This window comes from Saimiri boliviensis, chromosome 6 (genome assembly GCF_048565385.1).
Source record: "Saimiri boliviensis isolate mSaiBol1 chromosome 6, mSaiBol1.pri, whole genome shotgun sequence".
NCBI lineage: Eukaryota > Metazoa > Chordata > Mammalia > Primates > Cebidae > Saimiri > Saimiri boliviensis.
This window is the reverse complement of record NC_133454.1, coordinates 101,216,918-101,231,081: the sequence shown is the minus strand read 5'-3', so window position 1 is coordinate 101,231,081 and position 14,164 is coordinate 101,216,918. Positions and strand designations below refer to the sequence as shown.

The 14,164-nt window shown below is 38.3% G+C and overlaps 1 protein-coding gene across 2 annotated transcripts in view; it reads right to left on the bottom strand.

Moving 5' to 3' along the window:
* Positions 1-14,164, bottom strand: part of QSER1 (glutamine and serine rich 1) — a 90,073-nt gene that overhangs the window by 47,243 nt on the left and 28,666 nt on the right. For both annotated transcript variants that reach the window (XM_074401286.1, XM_010333173.3), the window contains exons 2-3: positions 4,628-4,740; positions 3,762-3,923 (exon numbers count right to left, since the gene is read on the bottom strand). In XM_074401286.1, coding sequence (XP_074257387.1) covers positions 3,762-3,923; positions 4,628-4,740 — 275 coding nt within the window. The remainder of the gene's footprint in view (positions 1-3,761; positions 3,924-4,627; positions 4,741-14,164) is intronic.

The following is a 14,164-nucleotide window of genomic DNA, read 5'->3' as shown; positions in this document are numbered from 1 at the left end:
TGGCACAATTACTTTAATGTATGTTTTCATAGTAGTGATTTGCATAGCCCTTAAACCATCAAAATGTCTTAAGACTGAAAAGCCTGACCAATTAATTCTGCATGTAGATTTTGAAAATTACATTTCAAAATACCTAGCTTTCCCCCACCCTCTTTTTTATTTACTTATTTTACTGTGTTGCCCAGGTTAGAGCATAGTGTTGCGATCATAGTTCACTGCAGCCATAGTGTCCCAAGTAGCTGGTGCATGCCCCATATACACCTGGCTAATTTTTAAATTTTTGTAGACATGGGGTCTTGCAATGTTGCTCAGGCTATCTTGAACTCCTGGGCTCAAGTGATTCTCCTACCTCTGTCTCCCAAAGTGCTGGGATCATAGGTGCAAGCCACCATGCCTGGATTAGCTAGCTTCCTTAGAGTAAAAATGAAGTTACAAAGGCATCAGCAACTCATATCTGTAATTGTTATATAAGTCAATTTATATATAGTTTGATAAGGTCAGAGGAAAATGAAGAACCCAGTAAAAAATGTACATATCTTTAGTGATTATCCCAAAGTCCCTATACAAAATACCAATGGACAAACTAAAATGTACATAACATTAAAATAGAGGAAAAAACCCCACTAACTTGCCTATATCTAACATGATAAATAAATCTAAAAAAACAGTGAACTGCAGTTTCTTTTACCAAAATATATTTACTTTAAAAATCTCTTGCATTTTAAGTTTTGACTTCCTATGAACAGCTTCCCAATAACAACAGATGAATGTTTATCATGAAAAGTTAATCAGAAATTAATAAAGTACTGTCAGAAAGGGACTGTTAACATTTCAGGACAGCATTTGAGCCACATAGAGCAAAAGTAAAAATGGGTATACTGTGATCTGAAAGTTCTATAGAAATTTATTCTATAGAAATAAGTGCATGCAGAAATATTTGTACCAGATATTCATTATAGTTATTGTTTACAGTAACTAGAAAAAACAAAAATGACCATAAACAAGGGATCAATCAAATAATTATGACATATCATAATAATACTATTGCCACAAACATTAATTAAGGTGGATATATATGTTTTGACATAGAAGGATATCCAATAAAAATAAGTCACAAACTGTTAGTTACTCTCTAAAAAGTTAGGAACTATCACTTTCCACCTTATATATCTTTTAACTGTTTAAATGTTTTATGGTGAACCTCTATTAAATTTTACTTTTTCGTTTTTGGAAAATGGGGAAAACGATTCTCTGGCTCTTTGAAAAACATTTTCCTACTTTCCATTAAATATCCAAAAAGAATTACTACTACAAAGATAGAAAATATCTAGTGACACTTTAAAGAATAAATAATACTTAGAAATGTTTGAAGTAATACACTCATATGAACTAGAATAGACTTTTGAGATAATATAGTTCAACTCCTTTGCTCTAGCAATTAGGAAACTGGGGTTGACTGGTGATGTGATTTGCTGAGGGCCAAGTGGTATTCATGAAACTCTAATCAATTGACTCTACTGCTCTTTACCAGAGATCTCCTATTCTTTTGTATGTGTTGGGGTTGGAGGTGGGGTGGCGAAACATAAGAAGTAGACAGTAATAAAGAATTGACATTTAACTAAATGTAAGGTTACAAATAATGGATTCAGTTTTAATGGTCATTCTAAGGAAAGAACATGTTTTATTATCACATATGTCAAATCCTATCTAAAGAACCAATTGTAATTACATGGTGATGGACACTATCACAGTTACGCCTAGAATGAGGAAGAGGCTAGTTAGAAAGGACAGACTATCTGAGGCTTAAAGTGGTAGTAAGGAGAATTTCTTGAAATTCTTCTATCCAGTACAATGATAAAGGATCTTTCTCACTTGACTTACTTCTGCATGATTTACTAGATTAATGTAGAAGAGAGTCACAGAGGCTAGCAAATTCACCACAGTATGCCCAAGAAGATACTTTGAAATGCGTCTAATGCTCATACTGTAATCTCAAACATGCCAACAGAAGATGTTTCTTATCATAATACACTAATACCTTCTTCCAACTAATGGTGTATTTATATGTTGTGTATATTCTTGTCTCAATTTCATTTTTATTTCCCATTCATAGTTTAGGTCCAGTTTAATGTGCTCAAAAATCCACTTAATTTATTTTAAGTGGCCAAATGATAGTAAAATCACTCATGCGCTGAGAAAAAATAAAAATAAAAAACCTTCTACCTCACTAACCTGAGATTCCAAGCCCTTCTGAATGCAATTCAATTACGGGACCAGATACAAACTGCAAAAATGAATTGTTAAAAATTGAAACCTAGGCTGGGCTCAAGCTTTTGAGAGGCCAAGGCAGGCAGATCACATGAAGTCAGGAGTTTGAGACCAGCCTAGCCAAGCTGGTGGAACACCGTCTCTACTAAAAACATAAAGATTAGCCAGGCATGGTAGCGCACACTTGTAATCCAGCTACTCAAGAGGCTGGGACACAAGAATCACTTGAACCCGGGATGCAGAGGTTGCAGTGAGCCAAGATTGTGCCACTGTACTCCAGCCTGGGAAACAGAGTGAGACTCTGTCTCAAAAAACAAACCCCCCCAAAAAACCTGAAATGTAAAAATTCACAAAAACTTTAAAAACAAACTATACAAGGGTAAAAACACTTTACAGAAATATTAAAAGATTTTTTTTTGTTTTGTTATTATCCCCTTAGAAGCAGAAAAAAAATGTTGCTAAGGCATATTGAGAAAATTCCATTAGTGGAATTTACATCAGAATGTTAAAATACTATTTCCTATAGCTATCCCTTAAAAATATATCCTCAAATACACTATGACATTTCTTCTTTAAAACAAAACTCCAAACAAAAATTCCAGTCATACTACAAAAAAATAGAAATATGTATAGATAATTTTTTTTTTTTTTTTTGAGACGGAGTTTTGCTCGTTACCCAGGCTGGAGTGCAATGGCACGATCTTGGCTCACCACAACCTCCGCCTCCTGGGTTCAGGCAATTCTCCTGCCTCAGCCTCCTGAGTAGCTGGGATTACAGGCATGTGCCACCATGCCCAGCTAATTTTTTGTATTTTTAGTAGAGACGGGGTTTCACCATGTTGACCAGGATGGTCTTGATCTCTTGACCTTGTGATCCACCCGCCTCGGCCTCCCAAAGTGCTGGGATTACAGGCTTGAGCCACCGCGCCCGGCCTATATAGATAATTTTTTATGAGAAATGGCTGAAAAGTAAAATAAGAACAATGAAATAGAAAAGCACATTATAGACCTTGTAATTGTTGCTGGAAAATGGGTACATTATAATATCAACTTGTAATGGCTCTTATTAGTGATTTAATCTATCCAATTCAGGATAACTTTATATAACACTAACAGTGAAATGAGTCCCAAGATTTTTTTTACTATACCACCTACACACTCTGAAGTCACTAAAACAAATTTTAATATTTGCTTCTTTAAAGTAGACAAGTAATTAAATTGCCAGATATAAGCTTTATATCAGACTTTCTTTAATCATTATCTATCCCTCAATGTCAACTTATTAGTTTTCATCAGAATGCTAAAACTAAATTTCCTCCAGTAGCAAATTCTTGAATTTTAACCACCTTAAAATTCTGAAATATCCCAGGTCTTGAAATTCAGTGGAAAATCAATAAGTAACAAAACTCCCAGCCACAATGATAAGACTACCAAATGTATATTTTTCATCAGTATTTTTATAGGACTTAAAAATTCTAAAAACAAAGAATCACCTGTTTGCCAGGATGGAGCCCTGAATTGTGGTAAAAGAGTAGTTCCTGAAGCAGCAGCCTGAGCAGTTCGAGATTCAGCAGTAGACAGAAAATTCATCACTGAAGACTCTTTAGTGTTACTGCTGGCACTGTTTACACTAGTATCAAATATTCCAGAAACACCTACATTTGAAGATAAAATATATCCTGAAGTAAAAAATACATATACATATATATATGTACTTATATACAATTATATTCCTGACTCTAAAATTTCTGAAAATTGAGGCCAAAACATTCTACAATCCTAAATGGCTTTATTTTGAAATAGTAAACACAATTTAACCAAGCATATTTATAATTTAAAATCTCCAAAGATGCATGAAAGATCTTTTAATTCATTAATTATATAAATACTCCCTGTTGGTAAAAAACAAAGCTTTGGCTGGGTGCGGTGGCTCATGCCTGTAATCCCAGCACTTGGAGAGGCTGAGGTGGGTGGATCACAAGGTCAGGAATTCGAAACCAGCCTGGCCAATATGGTGAACCCTGTCTCTATCAAAAAATACAAAAATTAGCCAGGTGTGGTAGGGCGCCTATAGTCCCAGCTACTCAGGAGGCTGAAGCAGGAGAATCACTTGAACCCAAGAGGCAGAGGTTGCAGTGAGCTGAGATTCCACTGCACTCCAGCCTGGGCAACAGAGCAAGACTCCATCTCAAAAACAAAATAAAACAAAACCAAAGCTTTTACTCTCATTTTCATTTTAACATTTCCCATGACATAATTATGTCCTACACATTCAGAACCCAACACATGAAAATTGGTTTTTCTTCTTATTCACTAAATGTACCCAGATTCATAATGTATTTCACAGGAGAATTGTTACCAGTAGGTTGAGGTGTGGGAGCATATCCAGGAAGCTGGTGAGAGGCTGCAAAACTCTGTCTCTGAAGGAGATCTGTTTCAGAGTGTGAGGGATGTCCTTCTTCATAGCTTAAACTAGAGAACATTGAAAATCAGTGTGACCAAAATACACAGTCCAAACCATGTGATAAAAAAACTTCTAGAAGAACAACTATAAAAGTAGTAGAAACCTTTGACCAACCTCCTGACCTATAGATCAGTGGATTAAACACAGTCTGACAATACTGTCACAATGGAGAAAATATATTTAAGATGCATTAGGAAGAAAAATAATACACAGTATTTTCCTTAATTCAACTCTAACTCAGGCAAGAGTCTTTTTACTGGGAGAGGGAACGTAGTACAGCAGAAAAAGCAATATCCTGGACAAGACAGAGCTGAATTCATTGTCCAGGCTCTACTTCTAGCTTACAGTGTAATTTAAATAAGTGACTCAATTATTGTTGGACTACTTTCATCTGTATAAAAAAAGGATCAGATGAGGCCAGGTGCGGTGGCTCACGCCTGTAATTCCAGCACTTTGGGAGGCCAAGGCGGGTGGATCACAAGGTCAGGAGTTCAAGACCAGCCCTGGCCAAGATGGTGAAACTCCATCTCTACTAAAAATACAAAAATCAGCTGCCTGTAATCCCACCTACTCTGGAGGCTGAGGCAGGAGAATTGCTCGAACCCACCAGGCAGAGGTTGCAGTAAGCCAAGATCGCACGACTACACTCCAGCCTAGCAACAGAATGAGACTCTGTCTCAAAAAAAAAAAAAAAAAAAAAAAAAAAAGAGAAAAGAAAAGAAAAAGAAAAAGGACCAGATGAAATAACCTCCACAACCTTTCTAATTCTAATATCCTATGGAATAACAGATAATTCAAATAAAATAATTAATATCATTTCTCAATAACTCATTGAGAAAATTTCAAGCTCAAACATTTGGAGAGTAGTCCAAAACAAGCTTTTCTCCCCATCTCCTTGGAAAGGAAAGGCCATGTTTTTATTTGGAATATTTTAAACCCACAGGAAACAACCGAAAGTACAATGAACACCCATATACCTGTCCCTTAAGATTCAACAACTATTAAGATTTTGTAACTTCATTTTTCTCTATACCCACATACCACTTTTCTTTTTTTGCTAAACAACTTGAAAATAACTTAGAGATACCAGTTGCATCTCATAGGAGTAAGGACATTCTTATAAAACTAGATATTATTATTAGACTTAAACACATTTAGCATTAGTTAAATAACCATGTAATTTATAGGTCATGTTCCAGTTTTCCCAGTTGTTGCCAAATGTGTAAAAGTTTTAAGCTCTTTTTAACTAGGATCCAATCAAAATTCAATAATTTCATTTGGTTATGTCTCTAACTTAGTATCAGTGCCTTCACCCAATCCCTAATCTCAAATTCCTTGACTTTTTGAAGAATCCAGGACAGCTGAATCATAAGATATCCCAAATTCTAGATTGGTGGTTTTTTTTGTTTGTTTGTTTGTTTTTTTAAAAGACAGAGCCTCTGTTGCCCAGACTGCAGTGCAGCAGCAGGATCATAGCTTGTTGTACCTCCAACTTCTGGACTAAAGCAATCATCCTGCCTCAGCCTCCAGAGTAGCTGGAACTACAGGCATGAGCCACCACACCTGGCCTACTGTATACTACTTACTGTATCACATGAGGAGGCACACAATGTCAGTCTGTCTCATTACTGATGATCCTGAGCTTGAAGTGGTTAAGGTAGTGTATCCTTATTAACATGAGCAACATAGCCAGCCAGGTGTGGTGGCTCATGCCTGTAATCCCAGAACTTTGGGAGGCTGAGGCAGGCGGATCACTTGATGTCAGAATTTCAAGACCAGCCTGGCCAACATGGCAAAACGCTGCCTCTACTAAAAATACAAAAATTAGCTGGGCATGGTGGCACAAGCCTGTAATTTCCAGCTACTCTGGAGGCTGAGGCATGAGAATCGCTTGAACCCAGGGGGCAGAGGTTGCAGTGAACTGAGATTGCACCATTGCACTCCAGCCTGGGTGACAGAGTGAGACTCTGTCTTTAAAAAAATTTTAAAATCAGCACTGTATCAACATTCCAGCAGTTTTACATCTTTGTCAATACTTGATCTTTTCAGTGTTCTTAATTTTAGTCGTTCTAGGTGGGTTCAGTGGAGTCCCATTGTGGCTTAATACGCATTTCTTTGATAACATATGAGGAGGTGCATCTTTCTCTATGCTTGTAAGGCTATTCTTTTAGCTTCTCTTATGAAGTTTATTCAAATCTTTAGCCCTTTTAAAAAATCTAGGTTGTCAGGCCAGGCACAGTGGCTCACACCTATAATCCCAGTACTTTGGAAGGCTGAGGCAGGTGGATCACGAGCTCAGGAGATTGAGACCATACTGGCTAACAAGGTTAAAACTCTGTCTCTACTGAAAATACAAAAAATTAGCCAGGCGTGGTGGCACAAGCATTTAATCCCAGCTACTTGGGAGGCTGAACAGGAGAATCACTTGAACCCAGGAGGCAGAGGTTGTAGTGAGCTGAGATCATACCACACTGTACTCCAGCCTGGGCAACAAAGTGAGACTCTGTCTTGAAAGAAAAAAAAGATCTAGGTTGTCATCAATTTCATTACTGGGTATATATCCAAAAGGAAACAAGTCATTCTACCAAAAAGACATTTACTTGCATGTTCATTGCAGCATTATTCACAATAACAAAGACATAGAATCATGCCCACCACAGTTGACTGGATAAAGAAAATGTGGTACACAAACATCTTTTTTTTTTTTTTTTTTTTTTTTTGAGACGGAGTTTCGCTCTTGTTACCCAGGCTGGAGTGCAATGGCGCGATCTCGGCTCACCGCAACCTCCGCCTCCTGGGCTCAGGCAATTCTCCTGCCTCAGCCTCCTGAGTAGCTGGGATTACAGGCACGCGCCACCATGCCCAGATAATTTTTTTGTATTTTTAGTAGAGACGGGGTTTCACCATGTTGACCTGGATGGTCTCGATCTTTCGACCTCGTGATCCACCTGCCTCGGCCTCCCAAAGTGCTGGGATTACAGGCTTGAGCCACCGCGCCCGGCCTACAAACATCTTAGAATACCACACAACCATTAAAAAAAACAAAATCATGTCCTTTGCAGCAATATGGATACTGCTGGAGGCTGTAATCCTAATCAAATTAATGCAGGAACAGAAAACCAAATACCACATGTTCTCACTATAAAAGTGGGAGCTAAACACTGGGTACTCGGACATAAAGATGGCAAAACAAAAACAGAAACAAAAACCAAAAAGAAACTGGGGCTACTGCAGGAGGAAGAAAGGGGATAAGGACTGGAAAATGAACCATCAGGTACTATGCTTAGTACCCAGGTGACAGGATCTTTTGTATTCCAAACTTCAGCATCATGCAGTATACCCAGGTAACAAACCTGCACATGTACCCCTGAATCTAAAATAAAAGTTGAAAATAAAAACCAAACCTGATTGTTTCCCTCCTTTACATATCCTGGATCTACATTCATTGTCAAATATGTATATTGGTAGTATTTTCTCCCAGTCTATTGGCTTGTCTTTTCATTCTCTTTCATTTTCCGGTGTCTTTATTTATTTATTACTTTTTTTTTTTTTTTTTTTTTTGAGACAACTGGCCGCCCAACCTGGAGTGCAGTGGCATGATTACGGCTCACTGTAGCCTCAACTTCCCGGGTTCAGGTGATTCTCTCACCTCAGCCTCTTAAGTAGCTGGGACTATAGACATGCGCCGCTACCACTGGTGAACTTTTTGTAGGGACAAGGTTTGTCCATGTTGCCCAGGCTGGTTTGGAACTCCTGGACTCAAGCAAGCAATCTGCCCACCTTGGCCTCCCAAAGTGCTGGGATTACAGGTGTGAGCCACCACATCCAGCCTCCTGTGTCTTTAAATAATAAGGTTTTAATTTTGCTCATTGTGAATTATCAACATTTTTTGTTTTATAGTTAGTGCTTTTGGTGTCCAAAGAAATCTTCACCAACCCAAAGTCACTAATATACTGTTTTCTTTTATAAGTTTTAATATTTTTGCTTTTATGTTTAGGTCTATGACTAATTTTGAGATGTGTCTGCGTGTATGGTGTGGTAAAGTTCAAGGTTCAAATTTTAAATCTTTTTGCTTTTAAAAAATTAGGTATAATTTGCACAGGTAGAATTCACCTTTTCTTTTTTCCTTTTTTTTTTTTTTTTTGAGATGGAGTTTCACTCTTGTTACCCAGGCTGGAGTGCAATGGTGCAATCTTGGCTCACTGCAACCTCCGACTCCTGGGTTCAGGCAATTCTTCTGCCTCAGCCTCCTGAGTAGCTGGGATTACAGGCACACACCACCATGCCCAGCTAATGTTTTGTATTTTTAGTAGAGACGGGGTTTCACCATGTTGACCAGGATGGTCTCGATCTCTTGACCTCGTGATCCACCCGCCTTGGCCTCCCAAAGTGCTGGGATTACAGGCGTGAGCCACCGCGCCCGGCCCTCTTTTTTCCTTTTTTTAAATTGTACTGTTTTTCTTTCTTTCTTTTTTTTTTTAAACTGAGACGGAGTCTTGCTCTGTTGCCCAGACTAGAGTGCAGTGGCGTAATCTTGGCTCACTGCAACCTCTGCCTCCCCAGTTCAAGTAATTCTTCTGCTTCTACCTCCTGAGTAGCTAGGAAGACAGGTGTGCGCCACCACGCCTGGCTAATTTTTTTATTTTTAGTAGAGACAGGGTTTCACCATATTGGCTAGGCTGGTCTCTAATTCTTGACCTCATGATCCGCCTGCCTTGGCCTTCCAAAGTGCTAGGATTACAGGTATGAGGCACTGCAACTGGCCAGAATTCACCTTTTCTAGTGCTTTTTTGTTTTTTGTTTTTTTTTGAGACAGAGTCTGACTCTGTCGTTTAGGCTGGAGTGCAGTGGCATGATCTCAGCTTACTGCAATCTCCACCTTCTGGGTTCAAGTGATTCTCCTGCCTCAGCCTCCCAAGCAGCTGGAACTACAGGCTTACACCATCACATCCAGCTAATTTTTAGTATTTTAGTAGAGACAGTGTTTCACCACATTGTCCAGGATGGTCTTGAACTCCTAACCTCGTGATCTGCCCACCTTGGCCTCCCAAAGTGCTGGGATTACAGGCGTGAGCCACTGCACCCAGTCTTTTTCTTTGAGATGAAGTCTTACTCTGTCCCCTAAGCTGTAATGTAGTGGCGGCAATCTCAGCTCACCATAACCTCCGCCTGCTAGGTACAAGCTTGTACCTAGCAGGCGAGTAACTGGGATTGCAGCCGTGTGCCACTGCGCTCAACTAACTTCTTTTGTATTTTAGTAGAGATGGGGTTTTGCCATATTGGCCAGGCTGGTCTTGAATCCCGGCCTCCCAAAGTGCCGGGATTACAGGCATGAGCCACCATGCCCAGACCCCTAGTGCGTGTTTTGATAACCTGCATAAACACCACCAAAATCAAGGGAGAGAACATCTTCATCTCCACAAGATTCCCCCTGCCTCTCTGTAGTGAATCCATCCTACCATTAAGACCCCAGATCTATTTTCTGCCTCTGTGATTTTGTCTTTTCCAAAATGCCATATAAATTGAATCATTTAATATGTAGTCTTTGTATCTGGCTTTTTACTTAGTGTAACACTTCTGAGATTCATCTATGTTGTTATTTCTATCAGTGATTCATTCCTTTTTATTGCTGAGCAGTATTCCATTGCATGGATATACCACAGGTTGGTTTGTTTTTTTAAACCTTCTTACCAGTTGAGAGACATTTGGGGCAATCATGACTATAGCTGCTATACATATGTGCATAAGCTTTTGTGTGAACATAAGCTTTATAGGAAGATTGCTGAGTTATACAGTAGCAGATGTTTAACTCTGATAGGCTGCATGTTTTCCAGAGTGGCTATAACATTTTACATTCCCCCCAATAATGTATGACTAGTGATCCTGCCTCCATGTGGGCCTTAGGTATTGTTAGTTTGTAAGTTCTTTTCTTTTTTTTAATTAGCCATTCTAATTGATGTGCAATATCTCACCATCTGCCATATAGAAATCTTTAGTAAAAGTATCTACTGAAATCTTTTGTCCATTTTTATTGAGTTGTTTTCTATTATTGAGTTTTGAGAGTTGCTTATATATTCTGGAGCAAGTTCTTGGCCAAAGGTTTTGCAAATATTTTCTCCCACCCAGTGACTTTCATTTCATAACAGTATCTTTGGAAGGGCAAAAGTTCTAAATTTTGATCAGTTTTTAATTTATCTATTGTACTTTAGGTGTTGTACCTAAGAAATCTTTGCCTAATTTAGTATCTTAAAGATTTTCTCTTGTGTTTTCTTCTGGAAGTTTTATAGTATCCACTTTTCCATTTAGGGCTAGAATCCATTTGGAGTTAATCAATAAATCATATATTTGGGGTTCTATTTCTTGACTATAGTGTTATATTTACCAATATCTGTTCATGTAAATCGATCTACAAATAATTATATTTTTATACAAGTGTATTTCTAGGGTCTTCAATTCAGTAATGCAAATCTCCCAAATTTGTTCTTTTTCAAAATTGTTTTGCTGTGCTAAGTATTTTCACATACATATGAGCTAGCTTGTTGGTTTCTACAACAAAAAAACTGCATTTGGGAAAAATTACCATCTTAAAAGTACTAAATCTTTTAAGCCAAGAATATGGTATAGCTATCTGTTTCTGTTCTTTATCTCAACAATCTTTTGTAGTATTTGGTGTACAATTCTTACATGTATTTTGCTAAATTTATCCCTAAGTAGCTTTTACTATTATGTTCTAAATGTTTTTGTAAAAATAACAAATTTGGAATACAATTCTCATACCATAAAGGTCACCCTTTTAAAGTATGCTAATGAGTGGTTTTTAGAATATTCAGACTTCTACAACTGTCAGAATCTAATTTTAGAATATTTTAACCACACCCCAAATAAAATGTGTATCCATGAGCAACTGGTCCCATTTCCCACCTCTCCTCAACCCCTGACAATCACTGATCTACCTTCTGTCTCCATGGATTTGCCTATTCAGAACAGTTCATAAAAACAGAATCATACTACATGTGGCCTTTTATGACTAGCTTCTTTCACTAAGTATGTTTTCAAGGTTCACCCCTGTTACAACATGGATATATCAGTACCTCATTCCTTTTTAGGGCTGAATATTCCATTGTATAGACATACCACATTTTGTTTATCCCTTCATCAGCTAATGAACATTTAGGTTGCTTCTACTTATTATGACAATACTATGAATATCCATATACAAGTGTTTGTGTAGATGTATATTTTAATTTCTCTTGGGTATATATACCCAGGAGTGAAATTGCTGAGTCAAATGACAACTCCATGTTTACCATTTTGAGAAATGGCCAAACGGTTTTCCAAAGTAGCTGTACCATTTCACATTTCCACCACCAACGTATAAGTTATAATTTCTCAACATCCTCACCAATATTTATTATCTGTATTTCTCATTATCTATAATAGACATCCTAATAGGTGTGGAGTGCTTCTGATTTGCATTTACCTCATGATGACTAATAATGTAGAGCATCTTTGCATGTGCTTACTGACTGACCACTTGCATCTTCTTTGGACAAGTGTCTGTTCACATGCTTTGCTCATATTTTAACTGGGTTATCTACCTTTTTATTATTAAAGTATAAGAGTTCTTTAAACAGCTGGGCACGGTGGCTCAAGCCTGTAATCCCAGCACTTTGGGAGGCCGAGGCGGGTGGATCACGAGGTCAAGAGACGGAGACCATCCTGGTCAACATGGTGAAACCCCGTCTCTACTAAAAATACAAAAATTAGGCCGGGCGCGGTGGCTCAAGCCTGTAATCCCAGCACTTTGGGAGGCCGAGGCGGGTGGATCACGAGGTCGAGAGATCAAGGCCATCCTGGTCAACATGGTGAAACCCCGTCTCTACTAAAAATACAAAAAACTAGCTGGGCGTGGTGGCGCGTGCCTGTAATCCCAGCTACTTAGGAGGCTGAGGCAGGAGAATTGCCTGAGCCCAGGAGGCGGAGGTTGCGGTGAGCCGAGATCGCGCCATTGCACTCCAGCCTGGGTAACAAGAGTGAAACTCCGTCTCAAAAAAAAAAAAAAAAAAAAAAAATTAGCTGGGTGTGGTGGCACCTGCCTGTAATCCCAGCTCGGGAGGCTGAGGCAGGAGAATTGCTTGAACCCAGGAGGCGGAGGTTGCGGTGAGCCGAGATCGCGCCATTGCACTCCAGCCTGGGTAACAAAAGCGAAACTCCGTCTCAAAAAAAAAAAAGAGTTCTTTAAATATGTTGGGTACAAGTCCTTGATAAATCTATGATTTTTAACACTGTTTTCCATTCATTGGTTATCTTTTCACTTTCTGATGGTATCATGTACAGCACAAAAATGTTTAATTTTGAAGTCCAATTTATTTTTTCCTCTATCACTCATGCTTTTGATAGCTTATCTAAGAAATAACCTATAATTCAAGGTCATGAAGAGTTATGTCCACGTTTTCTCTAAGAGTTTTTTAGTTTTAGATTTTACCTTTAGGACTGTTGATCCATTTCAAATTAATTATTTTATATGGTGTGAGGTAAGAGTCCAGCTTAATTCTTTTGCTACACACTTAAATTATAATGTGAAATCCCTTAATACAAAAACCCAATGCCCGTTATTTTCAAAATACTCTTATGCTTATATATGATTTTCAAATTATCACAGCAATCATTCTCTATATTAAAATAGGCTACATGTGTATTTCCTTACTCTGGCTGACACAGCCCAGAAGCAATGATACTCCAGCAGCAGAAAACATACCTAGTACCCAGATTGGTTTCTCATACCATCCTCCAAGAAAAAGGAACCAGGGTTCCTTGGAGAAATGGCTGATTCTAGTACTGGGGCAGGAAATTACAAGATGAGTCTGGAGCATCTTCTAGTACCAGAAAGTAAGAAAGTGCTAAAAAGAAAGGGGGCAGGGAGGAAGGGAAAAAAAAATAGAGAAATGACTTTTATGTCAAAAGAACACACAAGCTAATTCAAAGAGTTCCCAATGACCAAAGCAGGAACATTTTGAGCAACAAAATAGTACTGGATTGTAACCCAAGGTATAAAATATATATCCATGGGTCCATACTGATAATTGAATGATTGAATAAGTAGAGAGGAAGAGACAAATCTCCCTTGAAGAATTCCCAATAATTTATGTAGATTCTCTACCCTGAGGGAGGGAGACCATAACTCCCCACTCAGGTATGATGCCTTTCCAAAGAGTATAGTATTGAAAAGGGGGTAAAAAAGAGTAACTTTACAATGTAGAAACCTGAAAAGTAAGTATCAAACAGGTGATAAAAGCCTATATCAGTAGTGATAAATCATGTTGATAGTTATGTACCACTGATACGATGTGATGAAAGTGACACTTTACCCCTGTGGTCTCCCTCCCCTAAACTGGTAACACCAGTCTAATCACAAAAAGAAAAAAACATTAG